Here is a 22,581-nt window from a genome sequence, read left to right on the forward strand (position 1 = left end):
TGGCGTGGGTATCGTAAAGACAACTACCAAAAGACCCTGAACGTCGTGGTGGCTATCTGTAGCCGCGTGATGTGAAAGCGTTTCTTTCTGCGACAACTTTTCACGTCATTCTCGCAACTCCTCTCCTTTCGCCCTTGCATTACTTGAAAAGCTCCCTCAAATCATCCATGCGAGCCTTGTTCTCTTCTTGCTTACTCTTCTTCTTGTCCATCGAAATCTGAGCCAAAGCTTCCTTCTTCCTCTGCAGCTTCAGAATACCCTCCTCTACCGAATCATTCATGATGTAGTGCTTGATGAAGACTGCACGTGTCTGGCCCAGACGATGGACACGGTCGACGGCCTGTTGCTCCACACCTGGATTGAACTGAGGTTCCATCACGTAACACTTGTTGGCGGCCGTGAAATTGAGACCTTGTCCACCTGCTTTGATGGAGACCAGCATGACCACGCAGTTCTCGTCAGTCTTGAATTGTTCCATTGCAGCTGTACGCTGCTTGATTGACATGGAACCGTCCAGACGCGCGTAGTGAATACCCTGGCGGTCGAGGGCATACTCGATGAGGTCCAGGTAAGAAGTCCAGCCGCTGAAGACAACAGATCTGATTGGTGGTTCGCCCTCTGGCAAAGCACGCGTCTCAGCGGCAGACTCTTCGAGGTCAGCAAGAAGTGCTTGGACCTTGGTATGTGGGCCGCCGTAGCTGTCTGCATCCCACTTCGCACCCATCGCCTGGTTCTCTGTCCGATTCTTTTCATCCAAATGCTGCTCCAGTCCGCGGCGAAAGAGTGGCTTCATACCCATTGGCTGGTAAGCGTCGTCATATGGGCACTTGTGCCACCGATCCGCCTCCATACGGTTTTTGCAGTCCTCCACATGTTTTGGTGCGCAATCAGGACAGATCAGGTGGAAGCATCTCGTCAGATATCCCAGAAGGTTTTCTTCCTCTTCCAGCTCGGCGACTGGCTCTGGGGAAGCCTGATAGCTTGCCTCGCTGTCTTCTTTTGTGAGATCAACGACTCCATCCGCTGACTCCTGCTTGCCGAGCTTATTGCCACATGAAGCACAAATGTCTACTTCGCTGTCTTGCATAACCTTGAGCAGTCCGTAGGCTTGACTATCAGGAGTGAAATCGTTCTCGTCTGCAAGTTCGGGCTCGTCTCCAATATCAAGGATGATGGCGTTGCTCGGATCGTCGCCTTCGATCTCCTTCATGTCCTCTTCGGTCAACATCTCTCGACCGTGGGCGCAAATCGCACGCAGGCGGCCAATGGATTTGAGGACGTGCGCGTAGGCCTTGCCACGCAGCTGGTTACCACCACCAGTGATGTTATGGAAATGTGTGCGACAAGTTGTTGCAAATTGTTTGTACAAGTGTCGCTCAGCCTCGGTGAATTCGAGCCGGGTGATCTCTTCTGTGCGGTCCAGTAGGCCAATTGTCTGCTTGCCACGACGCAGAGTGATGCTTCCAACCAGGAGTTGAAGCTGTTGGATCACATTGGTGTCGCCGTTCTTGAAGGGCGACATGATGTACTGTGTCCATGTCTGTGGATGGTCCAGCGGATAAATACGGAGGAACTTGATCAAGGCACCAAGATCGTAAAGGGAGTTTTGCACAGGCGTTCCCGTGACTGCCCATCGCCGCTGAGCATAAAGAGCGCAGCAGGCTTTAGAAACTTTGGTTGTCTGCGTACGAATCTGATGAGCTTCATCAAGCACGACACGGAACCAATTTATCCTGCTCAGAGCTTTTTTGGTTCGATTGCCATCGCTGAACTCTGAAGCTGCTGTGTTGTATGATGTAAGCACAATGTCGTACTTAGCCAATTTGCTCGTATCTTGCATGCGATTCGTTCCATGATAGACGTAAAAGGTCATGCTGCCAGCGACAGTATGTGTCGCGATCTGCTCTTGCCAGTTGGAGAGCACAGACTTTGGGCAAACGATGAGAGTAGCACGGCCGTTGCGGTCCAGATCGTCCTCCTCGTTGGGTCGTTCCTGTCGGAAACGTGCCGCAGCTTGTTTCGTCGCTGCGATGAGTGACAGTATACTCAATGTCTTACCGAGACCCATCGAGTCGGCCAAAATGCCACCTTGGATTGGTGTTGGTGTCTCGTGTACCTCTAAACCTGTGATGACATGATACCATGCAGGCTTCCCGTTGTCCTTTGGTCGATACTTCCATAGTGAGTGACTAGGGATTTCGTCGCCTTCGTAGTCATCGCGCTCGTGAGTAAGCAAAAAGTTGAGCGCTTGCTTCTGATGAGGCATCAAAGAAGTCTTTATGATATCCGTGTCACTCTCCATTTCTGGCAGGTCCTCCTCCTTGGCTAACTTGTCGAACATCGAATCTGCTTCGCGTCGCATCTCTTCAGCAGTACGCTGGACGTGGTAACCACTTGCTGGGCCTTGCTGCCTCTGCGTGGAGTTGTTGCTGGCAGCTGGTGCGTAAAGCGGGCGGACTTCATGAGGGTTCTCGACTGGCCTGCCTTGCCATGAAGTTGGAGTGCGGAGGAAGAGTTGCCTCTGCGAGAGCCACATGCCAACTCTCTTCGACAACTTACGAGGTGTGAACACGGTGACGACCATCTTCAGCGATTGAGACACTTTCATACCGGGCGACTCATTTCGTCGAACTCGATTGAGCAACACCATCTTCAATCGCATCTTGTTGACTGAGTGGCCCTCAATCAGCGGGCCTAAGGCCGAGCCTGCTTTGAGATCCAGGTTACCGAATTTTGCATTCGCGTTGTCGTACAGATCAATGATGTTTCCGGGGCCGCTCTCCTTTCGGTATGTAACCCGGATCAGTGGCCAGTAGCTTTTCGGGACGCTGTTCATTGCTGCTTTGGATGCGCTAGGAACGCGAAAAACATTGCAATTGGTATCCAACATCCCAAGGCAGACCTCTTCGTCTTCCTCGGCCTTGGAGGTTGTGACTTGCCGGAATCCCTGCTCAACTACTTCGTCATCGTCTTTGGTAAGATCAATCGCATTGTCGTTGGTAGACTGATCAGCAGCGATGTTCTGACGCTCCTTCTTAAGGTGCTCACTGATCGTGCCGCCTTTACCAATCTGCGTCGAGTGAGTCTTCGCCTTCTTGCGCTCTTCTTCGTCGTCTTCCGCGGCCAGAGTCTTGCGCTTCTTGATCGGAGCATCATCACGCTCCTGGACGCCGTTGAGGTTCTCGATCATGCGCGCCATGTTGACCTCAGTGTCGTTAGAGTCCGCCGCTCGAGCTTGCGCGGTTTCGCCGGGAGGTATTGTCTTGGTCATGGCGGCTTTTGGGTTTAGGAGTGCCATTGGATCGTAGGACGCCTGCGAAGCTTTTGGCCCTTGGTCTGAGGCATTCGTCGGCTTGCGGGTCTGCTGCGGGCCTGGGAATGTCAGAAACTGCCGTTGCTGGTAACCGCCGACCGTAGGCGGTGAAAGGTGGTTGAAGTCATTTTCGTTGCCCACGGACGGTGCCTCGAAAGGGCGATCAAACGAGCCCATGATCAGGTTCGAGACGCGCACTGAAGTGGCGCCTGTCACCGTACTTGGTGGTCGACTTGGAGCTATGTGCAAGGGTTGATGGTACTGATCAAGGGTGGGTGGAATGATCAGCCATGGAGCGAGTGCGGAGGTCAAGGCAGAAGTCAAAATGAGGTGTGTGTTGTTGAGGTTCAACGACGACAGTGTTCCGGCTGTGGAACCTGGCACATGATCATTTGACGCGCCGCCGACTTCATGTGAGAACGCGTAATTTCATGCACGCGCGAGTGTTCAAGTGAAGTGAAGCAAGGCTTGGCAATGAAGGTGGTTGCAGAGCACAACGTACCATAATTCGGCGTCTTTTTCGCGGCCTTTGCCTTTTCTTTAGCAAAGGCCTTCGGATTCAGAAGCTGTCGCGGATCCATCACTTCAATGCTCACAGTCAGTCCGTCGATTGCGATTCGGCGTGGCGTAAGCGGGTCATCGAAGTAGCTGGGCGATTCGCGATAACAAAGTTGAGAAGCCACCACTCCGGGTCAAGATTGGACATGACGAGTGGCCGGCTGCGAGTTAAGTTCTGTAGAGAAGCGTGACCGCGAAAACAAAGTGTAGACAGTGTAGTCATGGACGTGATGGGAGATGGAATGGCCAGGAACGGGTGGCGTGGAGGCTAGCGCGAAGCACGGACGGAGATGAAGCCTCAGGCATACCTTAGACAGATCAGGAAACCACGACAGAAAGTGATCAACGAACAGAAGGGACAAAGATGGCGCAACTTTTAGCCTACAGCTATGGTAGAAAGTACTTTTTGAACCCAAGCTGCAGCCTCCATATCCCGTCTTTCATCTTTGCCCCTAACAAGACTCTGCGTCCGCCACAACAGCAGCACCCGTAACGGTGCTACAAATCCATCCTGGCATCAGGAAGCGCTCTTTGACGGATGCATATGAGTTGGATGCAGAAGCTTTGATTAAGGCGATGGTGACAGATTCAGTGCAGGGGCCTCATATCGAGGGGTAATCGGAGGGGGGTCCAGTGTATTCGTGAGGAGAGGTTGTTCTCTTGTGGGATGCTTTTGGTGTTGCTGAAGAAAGAGAGTAGTGAGAAGAGAGTGGTGAGTAGGCGACCATGTCTGAGGCGCCATCGCGGCCGTATGATCAAGTGTCTGGACGAGAGCCGCTAAGCATCATCGCCGTACTTGGCCTCGATGAGCTCTCGCATCTTCTGCTCGAAAAGGGTGTGGGCAGTTGCACATGCTGGAAGTTCGCAGCAGGCCTTGCCCTGGCTGGTGTTGTCGCAAGTCTTGCAGTGGCACTCCTTGAGCGACACGATGTCCTGCAACTTGTAACTCCGAGGAGTGGCCTGGCGGCTGACATGGAGGCTGTCGATCAGTGGCATGAGGTCCTGAGCCAGGCGCGAGACGCTGTACCCTCTCTTTGAGAAGATGCACTTGTTGATGCGCTCGTGCACGATGACAAGCTTTCGCAGCAATGGTGAAGCACTCAGGTCTGCCACGATGCGATTGGCAGCTGTGGAGTTCTCCAAGACAACAGTGATATCCCTGAGGAAGGTCACACCTTTTGGCCCGACAACACCAAGGCTCTTCAACTCTCGAATCGACTCCGAACTATGGAAGTCGAAGTGATTGGTTCCGTAGAGCACTGGCTTGACCGTGTCATGAATCAGCTTAGAAACAAGCATGAGATTCAAAGCGTCGGAATGGAGACCCATCCGGTGGTTGGTAGGCTCATCGCCTGCCCTCTTTGTCGGCTGGAAAGTTCCACGAACCAGGTAGCGTTGCTTGTTCTTATGGTAGAACTTGAGATGGATGCGCTTATCCTCATCCTCGGCGGCAAAGTAACTGAATATTTCAGTCTGCAATTCAGGAGCGAGGTCGAGCAATCTGAACGCCTCGCATCGTTGCAGTACGATGGCAGGTCGTCCGTGGAAGCGGCCCCCGGAGACTATGACCTATGTAAATGGTCAGCACGAGACTCTGGATCAGTGCTAGATAACTTACTCGGGTGCCCTCGTATGCCTTCCGGCCTTTGGGATCGATGAACTCGATAACGCCATCACCCCTATTGACCTTGGACATGTCTTTCAATGGCGTTTCCGATGTCAAGTCGCCACCGACCCTCAGCACAAGTGGGCCGGTGCCGAGTTGGTTCGCCCGATCTGTTGCAGCTGGCATCATGTCGAACCGTGTGAAGGGCGAGGATGCGTCTTGTTGTCGCGCCGAAGCAGCAGTTGAATGTCCGTGTTGAAGCCGCGTCAACACCAGGGAGGGAAAACGAGCAAGATGACCTGATAATGATGAACGATGCGACGATAGTCGCTGGGTAAATACCTCTGGTGAAGTGTGGGATCGAAAAGAGTAATGGCATTAGCCGGTGGGCCTACGGGAAGCGATGGGACGTAGGCCAAGCACTTGCATCGCATGTGAAATTGTCGGGGACCCCGCCAGGTCCGACCGAGCATGCATAGGAGGAAATTATGAAGGCGGATGAAAACATCATCGTGTGCCCACAGCCCATAGCCGCATCAGCACGCTATGTTGGCATATCCAACCGTACACTCACATTGCCGAAGCGTCCAGCAGTGCTACACCCTTTCGACCGTCATGGAGCGCCTGCGAGGGATTTCTATGCGGCTTGTGTAATTTACCAGGGGCACTCTTCTCAATTTGCACACCACGGAATACCACCTCCAATGACACAATGGCTGTGCAGATGAACTGCGAGAATCGTTCGTCTGGAGATTCCGAGCAAGCGTACTCGGAGTCCCGAGCCCTCCACGTTCCCTGACCGTTTCTGCAATTTTCCACCGCCCATACGTCCCGGAAACGCCTATCGAGCCTCGTACGAATATCTCGAATTTGACGACGCACCGTCTTGGGCTTCGCCGGCAGCCTTACACACTCACTGCAGCGGAGACACGCTCCGACCTGCAGTAGACAGATGGCTCCATTGCTTTGGTGCACGAGTGCACTATTCATGCGCGGGACACTGGATTGGACCGTGGGATTGAAGTGCTATTCGCTGTACTACTAGACATTTGGTTCAGCGCATATATCGGCGGAAGATCGGGCCCTTCGCGACAAGAATTCATCTGAGAGCTATGCTTTCCTGAAATTCACATTCCGCCATGAGACAGGATGCAATGTCGAAAGGTAAGATAGAGACGGAGTAAAGAGCAAGCAAGGACGAACAAGTGTTGTGCAGATACCAAACAGGGATCTCGCATCCCTTGGCGGCCCGGCGGGATCGACGCACGGCGCTTGTGTTGGGTTTGGCTAGACCCTTCCACATACAGGACCAGGGTGACTGCTGTCAGCTGCGCTTCTTCACGATGATGATGATGAAATCGCATTCAGGCGCCTCTACATGAGGCACGCCTGAGTTGTCAGCGACCATGGTACGGAATAGATATCTGCCGGCCGCACATCGAACCAACAAACCAGATGGTCAAAGCGGCTCTCGCGTGCGCGCCGATCACACCTCGGTTTTAGCCTGCAAGCCACATCATGTATACTTTTTACGGAGCAGCTTGGCAGGGTGGCTGCTTGTAGATCCACGGCCGCGCTGAGGACGTGGAGTTCCTTTCGCGTTTCTCACATCTACCATGAACTAATCGCATCTTTCTATCTCTTGGTCATTTCGTAATTTGTCCTCTTGCAGGCAGGAGGCTCGCACCGAGGATGTCGAATCGGCAGTCCTACAAGCTGTTGGAGAATGGGGAGGATCCGGATGGCGAGGAGTTTGGACTTGCTGACAAGCCAGTCAGCGAGAAAAGGAAGAAGTTTCTGGAGTCTATGCAATCTTTCAAGACGCTAGTTGGCTACACGCAAGAGCGACAACAAGATCTGCAAAGGAGGACGCCAAAGTCTCTGTCCCTACTATGGAATTGCTGGACATGGGTCTTCATCGTTTCGGCATTTCTCATGGTGGTTGTGGCAGGGGCGTTCTTCACAGACGTGTTCGGCGATGGCCCAAGAGAGGACGTTCTGCAATACATTGACCCTCTCATTGGAACTGGACCTGGTGGCCATGTATTCGCTGGAGCAACCTTGCCGTTCGGAATGGCAAAGCCGGTGGCGGACGTAGTAGGGGAAAGGATGGGAGGCTTTGCTTCAGATCAGACTCCCATTACTGGCTTCTCATCCCTTCACGACTCTGGAACCGGAGGATCGCCGTCGATGGGCAACTTTCCGATCTTTGTGCAGCCATCATGTCCAAACGTCACAGATTGCAAGATGTACAAGACTGTGCGAATGACTCATTATGTGCCTGAGTCTGTGTCAGCAAAGCCGGGTTATTTCACAATAGACTTGATCTCTGGCGTGCGTGCTGAGATGACTGCTGGCGAGAGGGCATCTCTGTTCAGGTTCACGTTTCCCAATGCAACGAACACAACAAATCCTGTACTCCTTCTGGATGGCTCAGATCTGCCTGGAAGCAATGGCGAAAGAATTATGGAAGTCGATCCAGAGACTGGCCGTATCAGAGCGCATGGCACCTTTCGGCCTTCCTTCGGCGTTGGAGATTACAAAAACTACCAGTGTGTGGACTTTCGAGGAGCTGAGTTGCAAGACACTGGTGGCTTCAACAATACCGTCTTCCCTGGCGGTCAAGTCATGGCTGGCAACAACCAATTCTACGCGCCCAAGCAAGGAGTATATGTTCGCATGAAGGAGATGCAGCCAGGGGACGAATTGCTAGTACGCGTTGGTCTGTCATGGCTGAGCACGGAGCGAGCCTGCGAAAATGCTGAGAAGGAAATCAAGGACTGGAAATTTGAGCGTCTGGTCAAGCAAGCAGAGGATGCATGGAGAGAGAAGCTGAGTCCCATCAGACTGGAAACTACGGGCGTGGACAAAGGTCATCTCAGAAACTACTGGAGCGGAGTCTACCGAGCCTTCCTGAGCCCGCAGGACTACACTGGCGAGAACCAGTTGTGGAATTCAACCGAGCCATATTACGACAGCTGGTACTGCATCTGGGATACCTTCCGAGGCGTGCACCCATTCTATATGCTTGTCGATACCATCTCTCAATCTCGCATGGTACGATCTCTGCTTGACATCTACAAACACGCAGGATACCTGCCGGATTGCCGCATGTCGTTCTGCAAGGGTTTCACACAGGGAGGATCTAATGCAGATGTTATTCTGGTTGACTCATTCATGAAGAAGCTGGAAGGCGTCGATTGGACACAAGCGTACCAAGCAATCGTCAAAGATGCCGAAGAGCAACCACTGAACTGGGACATCGAAGGGCGTGGAGGTCTCGAAAGCTGGAAAACACGCGGATACATTCCCTTCCGCGATGAAGACCATGGCGGGACCCGCACCCGCTCCATCTCTCGAACAGTAGAATACGCCTACAACGACTTCTGCCTCGCCCAAATGGCCAACGCAACAAACCGCGGCGAAGATTATCAGAAGTACGCTGACCGCGCAAGCAACTGGAAAAATGTCTACAACCCGGACGAAGAGTCCATGGGCTTCAAAGGCTTCCCGCAACCACGCTGGCCTAATGGCACCTTCGGTTGGCAGAACGCCACCCTCTGCTCAGCCCTGAACAACTTCGACGGCTGCTACCTCAATCCCTCCGGCCACGAGACCTACGAAGGCAGCCCCTGGCTCTACCTCTTCTACGTCCCGGGTGATATGCAAGGCCTCATCGACCTCCTCGGCGGAAAAGAAGCCTACCTCGCACGCCTTGACAAACTTCACTCCTCTGGAGTCCTGTACATGGGTGACGAACAAGCCTTCCTCACCACTTTCCTCTACCATTACGCCGGTCGTCCTGCCCTCTCCGCTAAGATCACACACCACTACATCCCCTCCATGTTCAACGACACGATCGAAGGAATCCCTGGAAACGACGACAGTGGTGCAATGGGAACCTTTGTCTTTTTCTCTATGCTTGGGATATTCCCCTCAGCAGGACAGTCCGTATATTTCATCATTCCGCCTTTCTTCCCAAGCGTGAGTATCAAAAATCCGCAGACTGGGAAGACGGCCACGATTCGGAATGTGAATTTCGATCCCACGTATAAGAAGATGTTCATCCAGAGTGCGAAGTTGAACGGAAAGAAGTATACCAAGAACTGGCTCGACCATACGTTCTTCTTGGAGGGTGGGACGTTGGATTTGGTGTTGGGAGAGACGGAGAGTGAGTGGGGGACGAGACAAGAGGATGTGCCTCCGAGTTTGTCGACGGGGTTGTATTTTGGGTGAGAACATACTTGACGAAGTTTGATGTGTTGTGTTGGTTGCTTGTAAATGATTGGAATACAGTACGAGTAATGCGAGAGTGTTTGTTCATGTAATGATTGAATCTGGTCAAACGTAGACGGCATGATGATAGGTCACTTGTCAGTGTACGATGCCACGAAGTATCGGATTGCACGGGTGTCATAGGTAATCTTGCGCTGCTACCCAGGCATTGATGCCGGCTTGGACGACAACGCACTGGCTCTTATGCCTTCGGCGCATCTCTCCTCCCTCTTCGTTCACGTCTGAAACATCCAAATTCGCCCTTGGTGCCTTCCCTCAACTTCTTAAGAATACCACGCATCTCCGGCAACTCGCCCTGTAGTTTGGCTCTTGCATCATTATCCGTCCGTTCATCTAGCGCGAGATAGATCTGGCTTTGCACTTCACCGGCTCTATCGGTAGTGTAATTATTCAGCGTCTGTGCCATGAATTCGACGTCCAGCGTTGCTTGCATTAAAGCAGGTAAAGTGTAATGCTTTCGCTGCTTGAAAGCGTTGATCAAAGCCACTGAACATTGCTCAAGCATGTAGCTCAAGATCTGGTTCGTGAGCGTGCTGGTCGTGGCAGAGGTGACTTCCGCATGCACTAGGACGAGTGCAATGAGTACATCGTACACGTATGCTCGGGCGTCTGTGGGACGGGGTGTGGCAGGTTCCCAGCCCTTGGATATGATTCCGCTTGTGATCGTCGCAGTAAGGTCGTCCACGAGAGGTTTCACATAGGCTTGGAATAGCCGGGCATCAATCTGCGCAAGCACGTCTCTGATCGTCTTGCTTTCCTCGGTCAGCTTGACGCTGAATGCTGATTCAAATTGCGAGATGAGCTGTGGTATCACTTCACTTCGCAAGTGATTCAAATTTGACAATGTGATCAACATGCGCTCATTTCGATTCGATGCGTTGAGAGGCTCGGAGCCAAGTGCTGCTGCGCCGTCCATATCGACCTGACGGTAGCGCGCAATAGTGATGCCATCGGGATCCGCGTCCTCGTTGAAATCAGAGGCATCTCTGTTGCTCCTCTCGGCATTCTCCACCATCCCGTTGAGGCCCTTGTAGAGACTGGTCACGAATGTGCTACGGATGGCCTGCAACAGCTTTGCAGAGGGAGGCACTATCACGTCGCCACTCTTAGTTGACGCGTCCGAGATGTATGCAATCTTCTGCACGTTGCTGAGCACTTTGTCGAACCAAGCCTCAAAGTAGCTGGGTAGCAGAGTCAGATCTCTTCGCTCGGGACTTCTGGTCCAGCTTTCAAGCACCTTGCACTTCTCGGCATCACTGCTCCAAGAAGCACAAATGCCAGTAATGCAGCGCTCCCGTGCCGCCGCAAGGGTGTTCTTCAGCTTTTCGGGCTCGTTGGACATCTTGACTGTGCTCATAGCCGCCATTTCACCGAACGCAGTACCAGTAATGGCAATCAGTCTGGACAGGTAGAAGGAGCCGGACAAGGAATTTGCACCCGGCGGCCAGAAGGCATACGTCTCCCATGCGTTTCCAACTTTAGGGCTAGGTTCAGGAATATTCTGTGGATCAAAGGAAAAGCTTCGTGATTTAACGCCGGAGATTGGTGTCTTTGCATCGGGCGAAATTGGCGTCGGTGGGATTGGGCTGTACAGCAGGCTAATATCGTCCACCGGGGCATCTTGGAAGAATGCGTTGGCGTTGTCGCGTAGCAGGGCAACCATCTCAAGCGCTTCCTTGCGGATCGCATCAATATGCTCTTGGGACAATTGCAGATGCGTGTAGTCCTGCATTGCGAAGACAGCCGTCGGAAATGCCTTCTGAGCTTTGTTATCGACAAATGACTGTGCACTTTCATGCCAGTCAATAACTTCACCCAGTATGCCGTTTTGCAGTGACAAAAGACTGTTGACTGAACTCTGTACCTTCTCCCAGAAGGAGAGAATGTTCTCAGTGTCGAGATCGCGCGTCGCATGACCAGCAAGGCGGACATTCGTGCTATTAGCAGAGGCAGCACGAAGGTGTTTGGCGAGCGCGATTTCATCAAATCTCGTGTTGGCGGCCAATCTCCGACGCTGAATCTCAATCTCAATTCTACTCCGTTCGAATGTTCGAGCAATCTTGTCCCTCAGATAGAGGTAGCGACTGTTGATCCAGACCCAGATGGGGTTCTCCTCAGCGCCGAGCTGCAGCAGGATGGCGATGAGTTCCATGTGCAGCTCTCGATCACTCTCCTCTGCAACACTTGCAGGTCTTCGGCCATGAGAATTTTTCAGTCGTCTCCAGATCTCCTTCTTGAAGTCATTGATTTGGTCATTTACCGCATACCACATTCGTGCTGTTACAATGATCTGCTGTACGTCCGCTTCACCGAGCTCCATTTCGTTCTCTTTGGCAATTGCAGCAATATCGCGAGCCTTATCCGCGTGCTGCTTCGCCTGCCTGTAGGCGGCCACGACCGAGTCGTAGTCGTTCTTCTTGATCGCCTCATACACCGTTCCCGGGAGGCGAAATATTTCTCGATGTTGCTCCAGTGAGCCCAGCACTGCTTTCAAAGTCTCCTCCTTTTCGTGTCCACCAAGCGCAGGACCCCAGACTTCTTCCGCTTTGATGGCGAGTTCCTGCAGAGGCTGTTTGATGCCCTGCACGCCATATTCGGACTCCTTCGTCAGCGCATTCTTTTTCTTGTCCATATATGGGATTTTGTTCTGGCTGCCAAAGGGACCGCTGGTGTTTCTGAAATGACTCTGATTCTTGCTCGTCTGTCGCGAATGTGGTCGTAAGCCTGCGCCTAGCGAAGGCATCTGCGACAGTCGTGACGGCTCCACGCCCTGCGTCCTCATTTCTGTGTATACCGTATCTATCGTCGCCTTTGCGCGCACGAAGCGCTCAAAGTTGCTCTCGACCAGCACTTTCAGACTCGCCGACTTCTGCTCAATACTCCTGCTCAGAAAGTCGAGCCCGCGCAGCAGGTCTTCGGTACTAGCCTGCTGGTGCACCTGGGACAGGTAGAGCGCCGGATTGAAGGTGGTGCTGGAGGTCATGAACTTATTGCGGAGCGCAAGATTGTCCTCGACTGGGAGTCCTCTCTTGCGCAGCTCTGCGGCTACCGAGGGGGCCACGCCCAGGGCGTCCGGCTCGTCCTTTTGCACGCCCGCATCGCTGGTAGCGGTCTTGCTGGTGATGCTGCTCTTCAGACTGGCATGGCGATCGATCTTCTGGAAGCGCGAGTTCTTTCGGGCGTGGGGTCGGACTGGCGTCTGTTCCTCATCCGACTCGTCTTCGTCGGACTCGTCGTCATCGTCCTGGTGCGGCCATTCGGTGGGATAGAGGGAGGTGAGCTTGTACTTGTTGAGCAGCTCGCGCTCCGTGTCGGCCGATATGGGCATGGCGAGCGCGGGCGAGGCAGCTATGGGGCGAGCGGGCAGACGAGGTCGATAGCAGCAGCTCACGGCCGCGTCCCAGGATTGAGCGATGTGCACAGGCGAAGGTTCCACGCGCGCGGCATTGGGATTGGCCGGTTACAGCCTCACATACATTGACACCCTGCTGCGCAGCGTCTGTACTACACCAGTGTGCTTGTCCCGGTCGTGAAGCAATACATAGCATACCGTAGCTGCACACCGGCTTCACGACCAAAGCAGAACGTCGGCCGGCGTGGTGTGCGGCGCAAGTTCCATGGACCATCAAGTCCCGCCGTTTTATGCCGACGAGAGCGCATCCAAGCCCAGCAACGGTCGTTTCCGGCATCCGCTGTCGCTTGACTTTGCACATGCGCGAAGTCTGTTGCCCTCGAGCTGCTGCTACTGCTGCTAATCTTTGCTTTTCACGACCGCGCCATTTTCCCACACCCACGCTCCCTCTCGCTCTCCCGCAGTCGCATTGAGTGACTGAAGCCTCCGCAGTGGTCTTCTGCACACCGCCGCAAGGATGTTGGCGAGGGGAATCCGGGCTGCGACGCCGCGGCAATGCTTCAAGGTTGCGCGACCAGCTTTTGCTCAGGTACGCTGCCACTCGTGCTGGACTGGCAGTGCTCTGTCGAGGCAGCTTCAGTCACTAATCTAGCTGCTACAGTTCGCGCCACGAAGCTATGCCACCGCTGCCGAAGACAGAATCGCCAAATTCCCGGGCCAGAAAGGCTCAGATGTACGTGCATAAACGAACACATATCAGAAGGAGGAATGATCGTACTCATACAACGGCGACGGACAGGGAAAGTACACAGTATCGCTCATCGAGGGTGATGGTATTGGACCAGAGATCTCGCAATCCGTCAAGGACATCTACAGCGCCGCGAACGTCCCCATCAAGTGGGAACCAGTCGATGTTACCCCAATCCTGAAGGACGGCAAGACCGCCATTCCAGACGAGGCGATCGACTCCATCACACGAAACTACGTTGCCCTCAAGGGTCCTCTGGCCACACCCATCGGCAAAGGTCACGTCTCACTGAACCTGACCCTCCGAAGGACATTCAACCTGTTCGCCAACGTGCGACCTTGCAAGAGCATCGCCGGCTACAAGACCCCATACGACGATGTGAACATTCACCTGATCCGTGAGAACACCGAGGGAGAGTACTCTGGTATCGAGCACGTCGTGGTCGATGGTGTGGTGCAGTCCATCAAGCTCATCACCCGAGAAGCCTCCGAGCGTGTGCTCCGCTTCGCCTTCCAATACGCACAAGACATTGGCAAGCCCAAGGTCCGCGTAGTGCACAAGGCCACCATCATGAAGATGTCCGACGGTCTCTTCCTCAACCTCGCAAAGGAGATCGCCAAGGAGTTCCCCAACGTTGAATTCGACGCCGAAATGCTCGACAACACTTGCTTGAAGATGGTCACCGACCCCCTGCCATACAACGACAAGGTCCTCGTCATGCCTAACCTCTACGGTGACATTCTCTCCGACATGTGCGCTGGTCTGATCGGTGGTCTCGGTCTCACTCCTTCCGGAAACATTGGTGACGAGTGCTCCATCTTCGAAGCCGTGCACGGTTCCGCTCCCGATATCGCAGGCAAGGGCCTCGCCAACCCAACTGCCCTGCTCCTCTCCTCCATCATGATGTTGCAGCACATGAACCTTACACAACAAGCCGCACAAATCGAGAAGGCCATCTTCAAGACCCTGGCCGAAGGCAAATACTTGACCGGTGATCTTGGAGGCAAGGCTAAGACGCACGAGTACGCTGATGCGATTATCAAGAACTTGTAGATACGATGTTTTGAAGAAGAAATGAGATCATTACAACACCCGCTGGCATTTGGTTTGGTTCACTTTTTGTGAGTGAAGGCATGAAACGCATATGGCTTGGGCGTTCCTCTTCTGTATCATAAGCTTTGGTTTTTCTGGTTGTGATAGACGAGAGAGACAGAAGGTCGAGACCCCTACTGAATGCAGAGATGAGTTACAGAAGACCTGCCTTTCCTTGAAGCCATCGGCCCGAATACATCGTGTGAATGAGAAGTTGGTGGCCCGTGCACAATCGCCATGCACAGCGAGTATACATATCGTACAACGGTGGGGCTGCCCGCGAAGACCGTCACAGACTGCGATACCGTACGCTTAGACTGTGAGCTCCAGTACATGAACCACAGCAACAGCTTGGACCAGCACAATTCACTCGAAAGCACGACGCTTAGTCCTGTCTCGGATCAGTGGGCGCCGAAAGATTGATATGAGGGACTTCGGTCCATACTTTTTGCGACTGGGCTCCGGATCTGGAGACTTGTGCCGCAATGCATGTGCTGGAGTCATTGCGCATCGGAGCGGCCTCTTACAGAGAGCAAATGTGCTTCAAACACATTTGTGATCACTTCACACAATCTCATGACATGTCCATCTCATCGCTAGCTTGTCCTCTCTTCTGCCGGTCTTCAACTCTCTTCTTCGTCGCTGCCTTGCCGTCTTCAATCCACTTGTCGTACATCCCGTCCTTGAGCTTCTGCCCAGCAACACCTTTCATGAGCTCGCCGACGAAGCCAACGAAGTTATGCCGCCTCAGTGCATTCTCCCACCTCCAGTCGCGTCTCTTCTGTTCCTCTCTAGCCAGCCACTCCTGATCGCCAACCTCTCGTGCTCTTGATCTCAAGTCCTCACACATGGCGAGCAGATTGAAGCGGATCTCGGTCTGTGGGTATCGTTCTATTCGCTTCTGCAATACAGGTATGACGGCGTCAGAGAAGATCTCTGGTGGACAGGCTCCCGCATCGCCGTGTCTGATCGGTGCAGGCTGAAGTCCATCAAGCTCGTACAGTGTGCTGTTGATGCTGGTGTAGGCGATGAAGTGGTAGACGTCGTCATCGGCGGTCGCTAACCGTGTCTCATCGGATACGAAAGGCGACGATCGGGCGAAGGAGTTGTGTGTTTCGCGAATGAGGTCTGAATTCGACAGAGCTTCACCACGGAATTCGGCTGGAAAAGATGCAGTGAATTCCTTGAACTCCTTCAAGTTTTGTCCAATCTCTACACCTCCATCTTCCTGGTTGTCTTTATTGAGAAGAACACTGAGGAGAGCTTGTGTGCCGCACGCATTCTGTATTGTCTGCGCTGCAAACCAGACCGGCTCTTCTTGGTTCTCCAGTGCTCCGTAGTCGAATTCGCCATCTAGTGGAGCATCCTTCTTGGGCTTCTCGTCGGTGGGGTACTTGAACAAGAAGATGACTCCTATCGGGTTAAGCTGCTGGAGTGATTCCGCGTCCAGCGAAATGAGCTCTTCGAATTGTACATTCTTGACGCCCAGCGATTCGATGAGGTAGGTGAAGACGCCCTGATGCCATTAGCGGTGCATCAGCGCGGGAAGTGGGAGAGGCAGTACGGCATCGCTCTCGATGGTGTTCCAGCCGCCGGACATGGTAGTGCACTGTGCCTGGCCTGGTCGTCGATCGGATGTCGGAAGTGGTTGTCGGGCCTGCTAGGAAGACGCGATCATCGGAAAGACGTCGCGCCAAGACGTGAAGCTGCGAGCTTCACAGGAGTGACGTCTGTGGCATGTCTTCTCTGCCTCTCCGACCTTGCGCAAGCGCTGCATGTGAACGACGCTATCCAACTTCTGCATCCCGCTCTGCCATCCTTTATCACCTCAGTGAGCACTCGCGACCATCGAAAGAGCCTCCCTACACACGACGCGGTAATTGACGACTTGACCCCAGTGTCTTCCGACAGCCAGCTCGAGTTCCTCGCGCGACCGAACAGTGAAGCAGACGACATGTCCTACGCCGCAGCAGCCGCGCCTCACGGCAAGGAGCAGGAGCAATCTCTCGAAGAGGTGAGTTGATATCTACCACGTCACTACATTTCGCTGTCGTTCTAACAATGATTCTAGAAGTACGTCTATCTCCCAAGCATGGGCTTCGGCCACTGAGCACGAGTGTTGGGGCTTGACTGCTCTCGCGATCAACTGCTCATCTGCGCGGTGTGAAAGCCTCGATACCGCCTGAAGACTCCTTCACGGCGGGTAGAAGCTCGAACGACCCGGAATCGCGATGCGATCGTGGAGGCAGTCATTGAACCAACAAGGTTCAGGATGCGACGGAGCTGTGCTCGTTGCTTCCGCCCAGCATTACTGCTCAGTGACCAGCCTCAGTTGGCGCGACACGCAATTAACATGCCATCGCAGGATTCCAGATGCCATTCCAGAGATCCTTCACGAGGACTCAGGCGTACACTCTCTCGACTCGCTGAAGTCATCAAACGAACACCTCCAGTCTCTGCCCTCGGACTCGTCGTATGCCGGTCAACAGGAAGCGGAAGAACGCGCCGAAGAGCTCCGACAACAGGCAAAGCAAGCAGGAGATAAGCTCGACAAGAACGCACGAGACTTCCAGAATGCTGCAGAGAAGAGCGCAAACGACCTGAAGAAGGACGGCAAGAAGCTGGAGAAGAAGGCCGAGGCCGAATTCGAAAAAGCCAAGGGCAAGGCTCAAGAGGGCTACGAAAAGGCTAAGAAGGAGGGTAGCAAGGTCGCAAAGGAAGTCGAAAAGGACGCAAAGAAGGCTGGCGACTGGGCTGAGAAGAACCAGAACAACCCAGTTGTGCTCGGCAATGCTGTCGCCATTGCTGGTCTCGCAGCTCTGCTGGGCACTGGCGCATACCGTGCGCACAAGTCCAATACCCTGACGTGGAACGTTGTGGGTGCATGGGCAGGCGTGGTTGGTCTGTTCGCAGTGGGTGACTACTATGTGTCACAATATTTCTTCAAGAAGTAAGTGAGACTCTGGCATTATGGTCCAATCGCTGCGCGACAGCACGGCAACGCCTCTAGGTGCTAGCTATCTCCAAATGGCGAGAGGATTTGGAAGCGCTAGCAGCACGATGCGTGCTCCACGCGTTGCTTCAGCTCTGCGCCAACGCGCCTGCAGAAAACACTGGAATCATCATAGCAGCGAGCGACAAAGAGTTTTACTGACAGGTTGCCCAGGTATCCACCAAAGAACTAGGACCTTCTCGGAAATGAAGAACGAAAGGTTTCACAGTGCCCGCAGAATGATCCGTAAAAACGACATCAATCAACGGAAGAGTACGAGGACATGTGTGATGACAAGACTCATCTGGTTCCGAACGCGCGCGCACGCGAGGGTGAAGTCAACTCAGTGGACCCAAGCATGTCTGCAATCGTGCTACATATGATTGACACCTTGAAGAGTCGTTGCGAAGTTTTTAATCTCTACACTCACGCGATATCTGAAGGAGAGATGAGGGATGATTTCAGCGTTCTTAGCTCTCAGGCACACCCATTGTATAGTAGTACTGCCTAATTGTTCGACAACGTGTCATCTTGTCTCTGCATCACTCCTCTCAATAAACTAGACTTCTTGCCAAATATAGTCAACGCACTTTCAGCTGCAAATGTTCATTGTTGCCCCTGTTGGCCAACTGGCGCGCGCCATCTGACGTAATCGCAGCCCACAAAACCGAACTTCAACACTTCCAGCCGAGACAAAGTTGCCAAATGGCTTCACGGTACGCAACTCTCGCAATTTGAGAATTGACCACAAAGAACTAACGGTAGGTCTTCGCAAACTCATAGGTTCGCCCGTCAAAACGACGCGCGCAACGCGCTTTTCTCCAACTACGATTCCGCATCAAATCGCTCTCGACCCGGTTCCGCTGCCTCGAATCCTCAGCGCTCTTCAAGCAGGAACCCTCCATATGCCAGTACAGGCTCACCGTATGCGCTGAATGGCGCCGTGAACGATAATTTCGCGCCCGCGGGTGGCAATGTCTATGGAGCGTATGATGCTGGACCGATGAACGGAGGGAGTTCGCCGTATGGGGTTACGGATAAGAAGAATGATGATGCGCCAGGTTTTAGATCTGCGACACCGGATCGTAAGGGGAGGTATAGTGATGCGGTGCTGGAGAGTTTGGAGAGTCAGAATGATGAGCAGGCTGGGGAGATGAGTAAGAAGGTGAAGATGTTGAAGGAGGTGAGATATATTTGGAGGTTCTATGGATCTATGGCATGAAGGCTGATACTGTTGCAGCTCACGATGGCAATTGGAGACGAAATCCGAGACAGTACGAAACTTGCGGACTCGATGAATGATTCCTTTGAGGGGGCGAGGAATCGGCTGAGAGGGACGATGAATAGCATGTTGAGGATGGCGGAGCGGACGGGTGTCGGTTGGAAAGTTTGGGTTTTGTTCTTCTTCTTCATTTGGTGCTTGTTCGCGTATGTGTGGTTGTTCTAGGTTCCCGCAAGGCGATTTCGGTCAAGAGAGGACCGGTGGCAGCTTCTCCAAACATAATACGAATATGGCATATGAAAAGGACGAACGGAACATATTGACCACAGCCAGATCATATCCCAAGGCAACTCCGCTGCAAATATGATGGCCGATGCTAGACTGCTTTCCAGGGTGTCTCGAGGCGGCTAATCTAGACCCGTTCCTGGCATCTCTACACTCATCAGCTTGCAACCAATATCGACCTAAGAGAAAGACTTCGAACACATTTCTCGGAAAGCTACTCTCCTGCTCAACTCCCAGTCTCGAAGACGAAAAAGAGGAAAAGTCGTACGCGCACGACCGGTCAGCTTTGATCCGCGAACACTACGATTTCTCGGTAGACACACCGTTCGGTATGAAGACGCCGAACAGATATTCTCTGCACGCCACCGCAACCATCGGGCGGCGGGTCACTTCTGTCTTTGTTGGCCTGGACGCAACACCGACCTAGAGATCGGACAGGTGTGCTGGTCAGACCTGTTTAGCTACTGCCGTCATTGAATCACCCTCGACGACGACGAGCTCGTGCTTTATTTCTTCCCACTTCTTCATCCATCAAAACGGCAACGCTTAGCTGGGCCTGGTTGACGACCTCGTAGGTATATTCGTCACCACCGTCAATGCCATCGTACTTGATATGCCAATCGTCCCATTCCAGCTCGTGCCGCGTGGTCATGCCCTCAATCAGATCCTTTATCTTCACAAGGCTCAATTTGTTCTTGTCATTGTCCATCAGATCAATCGACAGAAAAAAAGAAGAACAAGACAGCCTTCGGCCAATGACGACGACGTCGCCGAGACTACTGACGAGCCAGAAATGAACACGAGAAGAGCGGAGCCGACTTCAACGGATGGAGGAAGGGGCGATGCCACTCACGCACCAGCTTGGGCCCTCGACGTTCATCAGGCTGATGAGCAGCCACTTTTTGTGCAAGATAGCGATGCCATGATGTATGCTGACGTCGAGGTGAAGGTTGAAGAAGACATTGAGGCAGAGTGTGAAACGGATGATCTCAATGGACTCAGAGGGTAGCAAGAATATATCCGATGCCTGACCGTGAACCGACCTGTTGATCACGACAGCTTGACTACCTGGAGCCAGGCGCTGACATGCAATGCAGAGACACCAGCGCTACAATTTCACCTGCTGGTGCAAAATACTCGACGGCGGGTCACCCCAGCGCGATCGTGCGGGAACGCCCACTTCCTCTCGTTGTCTTTTGCTAGAGCATTACTCTGGTGCTCTGGCTGCTGCCTCTCCGACAGACCTCCTCGAAGAATTCAAAAGGGCCATGCCAGACGAGCTCCGCGATAGATTCACACGATTCGTCCTCCGCTCGCAACGTTACCAACCAGATCTCAGCAGCTCGAATACCGTTCTCGATGTCAGCACGCCATGGCCCGCTGGTGATGTCGGAGTGTTAACCCACTTTAAACAGCGACTGGTAGACGAGCTCGCCAAAATTCCAGGAAACGACATTCCGGGCAATCACCTGACATCGCCAAAGGGAAGTTTCGACAACCCTTTCGCGTAACTTATGACACATCCTTGTCAAGGCCACAATGGCGCTGACCGCGACCCTGCCCAATTCGGAGACCAAGCATTCCCCTCGATCGCATGGACTACACTCCTGACAAGGGATTTTCCAGACCAGTTCTGCACGGATCTCATACCATATGTCCAGAAAATGCAGGACGTGGGCAGCAGCAGCACCCAGCTGCCAGGCCGGATGAAGACCCGTTTCGGAGAGAAAGCACTGGAAGCTTTCAACGCATACTCAAAGGAGGTATTTGAGCGTGCTGAGGCTCCGTTCATTCTCACCCAAGGCGAGCTGTGGCACGACTGATTGCATAAAGAGGCCGACAACATCGAGTTCATCTCCTTGGGTCCTCTCTCGGTATTCAAACAGACAAATACCCAACATCACTTCGCCTTGCGAATCGACCCAGATACACACGAGATCATCGGATTCGTGTCAATGTGGCAGCATCTGCATTCGGCGCGGTGGGGCAGCTAGCGTCGCTCAAACGTAGCCATTCAAGATGTAGGCATGGACATTGGGTGCGCTCTGCTCGGCAAGGATCGAGGATTCTGGACATGTTCAGAGTTTATGCGGGCATTTTCGGAAGAGAGGATAGAATACTCTAGTCTGGAGGCATTTCAGAAGAGGTCTGGGATCAATATTGGAGCATGAGGGAGGATGCATTTTGCTGGGAAGTGGTGCAATAGCTTTGGTGTTTACGCTCGGATATTTTAAGAGGTATGATGATGTGATGTAGAGAGCGGTAGATCCACAATCTGCTGATCGGGCTGCTGATTGAGCTGCCGAACGAGCCGCTGATTGCGCGGTGGAAGTGCTGGCGGCTGCAACGGTGACGCGAGAACAAAGCCATGCTTGCTGTAAGTGTCTGCTTCGTTTTCGTGGTACCCGTATGCTGGAGACCGGAGCAATGAATACGGGCCAATGGGCGGAGTGAAGTTGTGGTCAGCTATCGCGGCGGCAGCTGGGCGTTGGTACGGCGTGCCGTGCAGTACGCCGCGTGAGGCACCGCGCGCTGTGTCTTGCCTTGTAGGAGGCATTGCCGTGACAGGTCAGATATGCTCGAAAGAATGAGTGTGGTCATTGAGGTAGAAGTCGATGAGGTGGTCGGAAGCATGAGGTGAAGTCAACTTAAGAGTTGCGTCTATCCTCCCATCACCTTCCATGTTTACGTGGAAGCTGCGACCGCACGGCCGTATCAGGACAGTTCATCTGTCGCATTACTTCCAATGTACAAGACGCCGTTCCAAACATTGCAGCATTTGCGATACCACTCAAGTAAGGACTTTGGTGATATGAGTCCGGTTTCACGAAAACCTCAAGCTTCCACAGCTGACCTGCGAAGCGCTGTTGCTCCTGTCCTTGGCGTGATTACTGACTTCGTCTCGCAACTGATCCAGCTGCTATCAAAATGCAGCAACGTCTGTACAAAGGAGCACACACTCATCGCAGCCGCGGCTTTCCTCTTGTCCTTCTTATGCGAAATTGGCAGGTTTGGCATCGATGTGTCACAGTCGTCGTGCTTCTTGTAGTAGCAGTGTACACAGGACTCGGGAAGATTCTGTTCAGCAGCGCGGGCCTTTGCAGTGTAACCCACACA

General features: G+C 53.3%; 8 protein-coding genes across 8 annotated transcripts; 4 read left to right on the top strand and 4 right to left on the bottom strand.

The window, feature by feature from the left end:
• Positions 1-139: 139 nt before the first annotated feature.
• On the bottom strand, positions 140-3,894 carry CKM354_000068300 (uncharacterized protein; the record flags this gene model as incomplete). Its single annotated transcript, XM_044795781.1, has 2 exons — positions 140-3,372; positions 3,816-3,894. 2 exons carry the CDS (start codon positions 3,892-3,894, stop codon positions 140-142), a joined length of 3,312 nt encoding a protein of 1,103 aa, XP_044651716.1.
• Positions 3,895-4,648: 754 nt separating this feature from the next.
• CKM354_000068400 (uncharacterized protein) lies at positions 4,649-5,666 on the bottom strand (the record flags this gene model as incomplete). Its single annotated transcript, XM_044795782.1, has 2 exons — positions 4,649-5,440; positions 5,490-5,666. 2 exons carry the CDS (start codon positions 5,664-5,666, stop codon positions 4,649-4,651), a joined length of 969 nt encoding a protein of 322 aa, XP_044651717.1.
• Positions 5,667-7,169: 1,503 nt separating this feature from the next.
• CKM354_000068500 (uncharacterized protein) lies at positions 7,170-9,713 on the top strand (the record flags this gene model as incomplete). The annotated part of the gene is made up of 1 exon (XM_044795783.1): positions 7,170-9,713. The coding sequence occupies one exon, from the start codon at positions 7,170-7,172 to the stop codon at positions 9,711-9,713; it is 2,544 nt and encodes an 847-aa protein (XP_044651718.1).
• Positions 9,714-9,954: 241 nt separating this feature from the next.
• Positions 9,955-13,101, bottom strand: CKM354_000068600 (uncharacterized protein; the record flags this gene model as incomplete). Its single annotated transcript, XM_044795784.1, has 1 exon — positions 9,955-13,101. One exon carries the CDS (start codon positions 13,099-13,101, stop codon positions 9,955-9,957), a length of 3,147 nt encoding a protein of 1,048 aa, XP_044651719.1.
• A 541-nt stretch (positions 13,102-13,642) lies between these two features.
• Positions 13,643-14,926, top strand: CKM354_000068700 (isocitrate dehydrogenase (NAD(+)) IDH2; the record flags this gene model as incomplete). Its single annotated transcript, XM_044795785.1, has 3 exons — positions 13,643-13,714; positions 13,787-13,858; positions 13,925-14,926. The coding sequence occupies 3 exons, from the start codon at positions 13,643-13,645 to the stop codon at positions 14,924-14,926; spliced, it is 1,146 nt and encodes a 381-aa protein (XP_044651720.1).
• A 613-nt stretch (positions 14,927-15,539) lies between these two features.
• CKM354_000068800 (uncharacterized protein) lies at positions 15,540-16,565 on the bottom strand (the record flags this gene model as incomplete). Its single annotated transcript, XM_044795786.1, has 2 exons — positions 15,540-16,481; positions 16,530-16,565. 2 exons carry the CDS (start codon positions 16,563-16,565, stop codon positions 15,540-15,542), a joined length of 978 nt encoding a protein of 325 aa, XP_044651721.1.
• A 631-nt stretch (positions 16,566-17,196) lies between these two features.
• On the top strand, positions 17,197-18,150 carry CKM354_000068900 (uncharacterized protein; the record flags this gene model as incomplete). The annotated part of the gene is made up of 2 exons (XM_044795787.1): positions 17,197-17,915; positions 18,132-18,150. The coding sequence occupies 2 exons, from the start codon at positions 17,197-17,199 to the stop codon at positions 18,148-18,150; spliced, it is 738 nt and encodes a 245-aa protein (XP_044651722.1).
• A 512-nt stretch (positions 18,151-18,662) lies between these two features.
• CKM354_000069000 (uncharacterized protein) lies at positions 18,663-19,404 on the top strand (the record flags this gene model as incomplete). The annotated part of the gene is made up of 3 exons (XM_044795788.1): positions 18,663-18,673; positions 18,741-19,140; positions 19,198-19,404. The coding sequence occupies 3 exons, from the start codon at positions 18,663-18,665 to the stop codon at positions 19,402-19,404; spliced, it is 618 nt and encodes a 205-aa protein (XP_044651723.1).
• Between the last annotated feature and the right edge of the window lie 3,177 nt (positions 19,405-22,581).

Source organism: Cercospora kikuchii, assembly GCF_019650295.1.
Source record: "Cercospora kikuchii DNA, contig_00001, whole genome shotgun sequence".
Taxonomy (NCBI): domain Eukaryota; kingdom Fungi; phylum Ascomycota; class Dothideomycetes; order Mycosphaerellales; family Mycosphaerellaceae; genus Cercospora; species Cercospora kikuchii.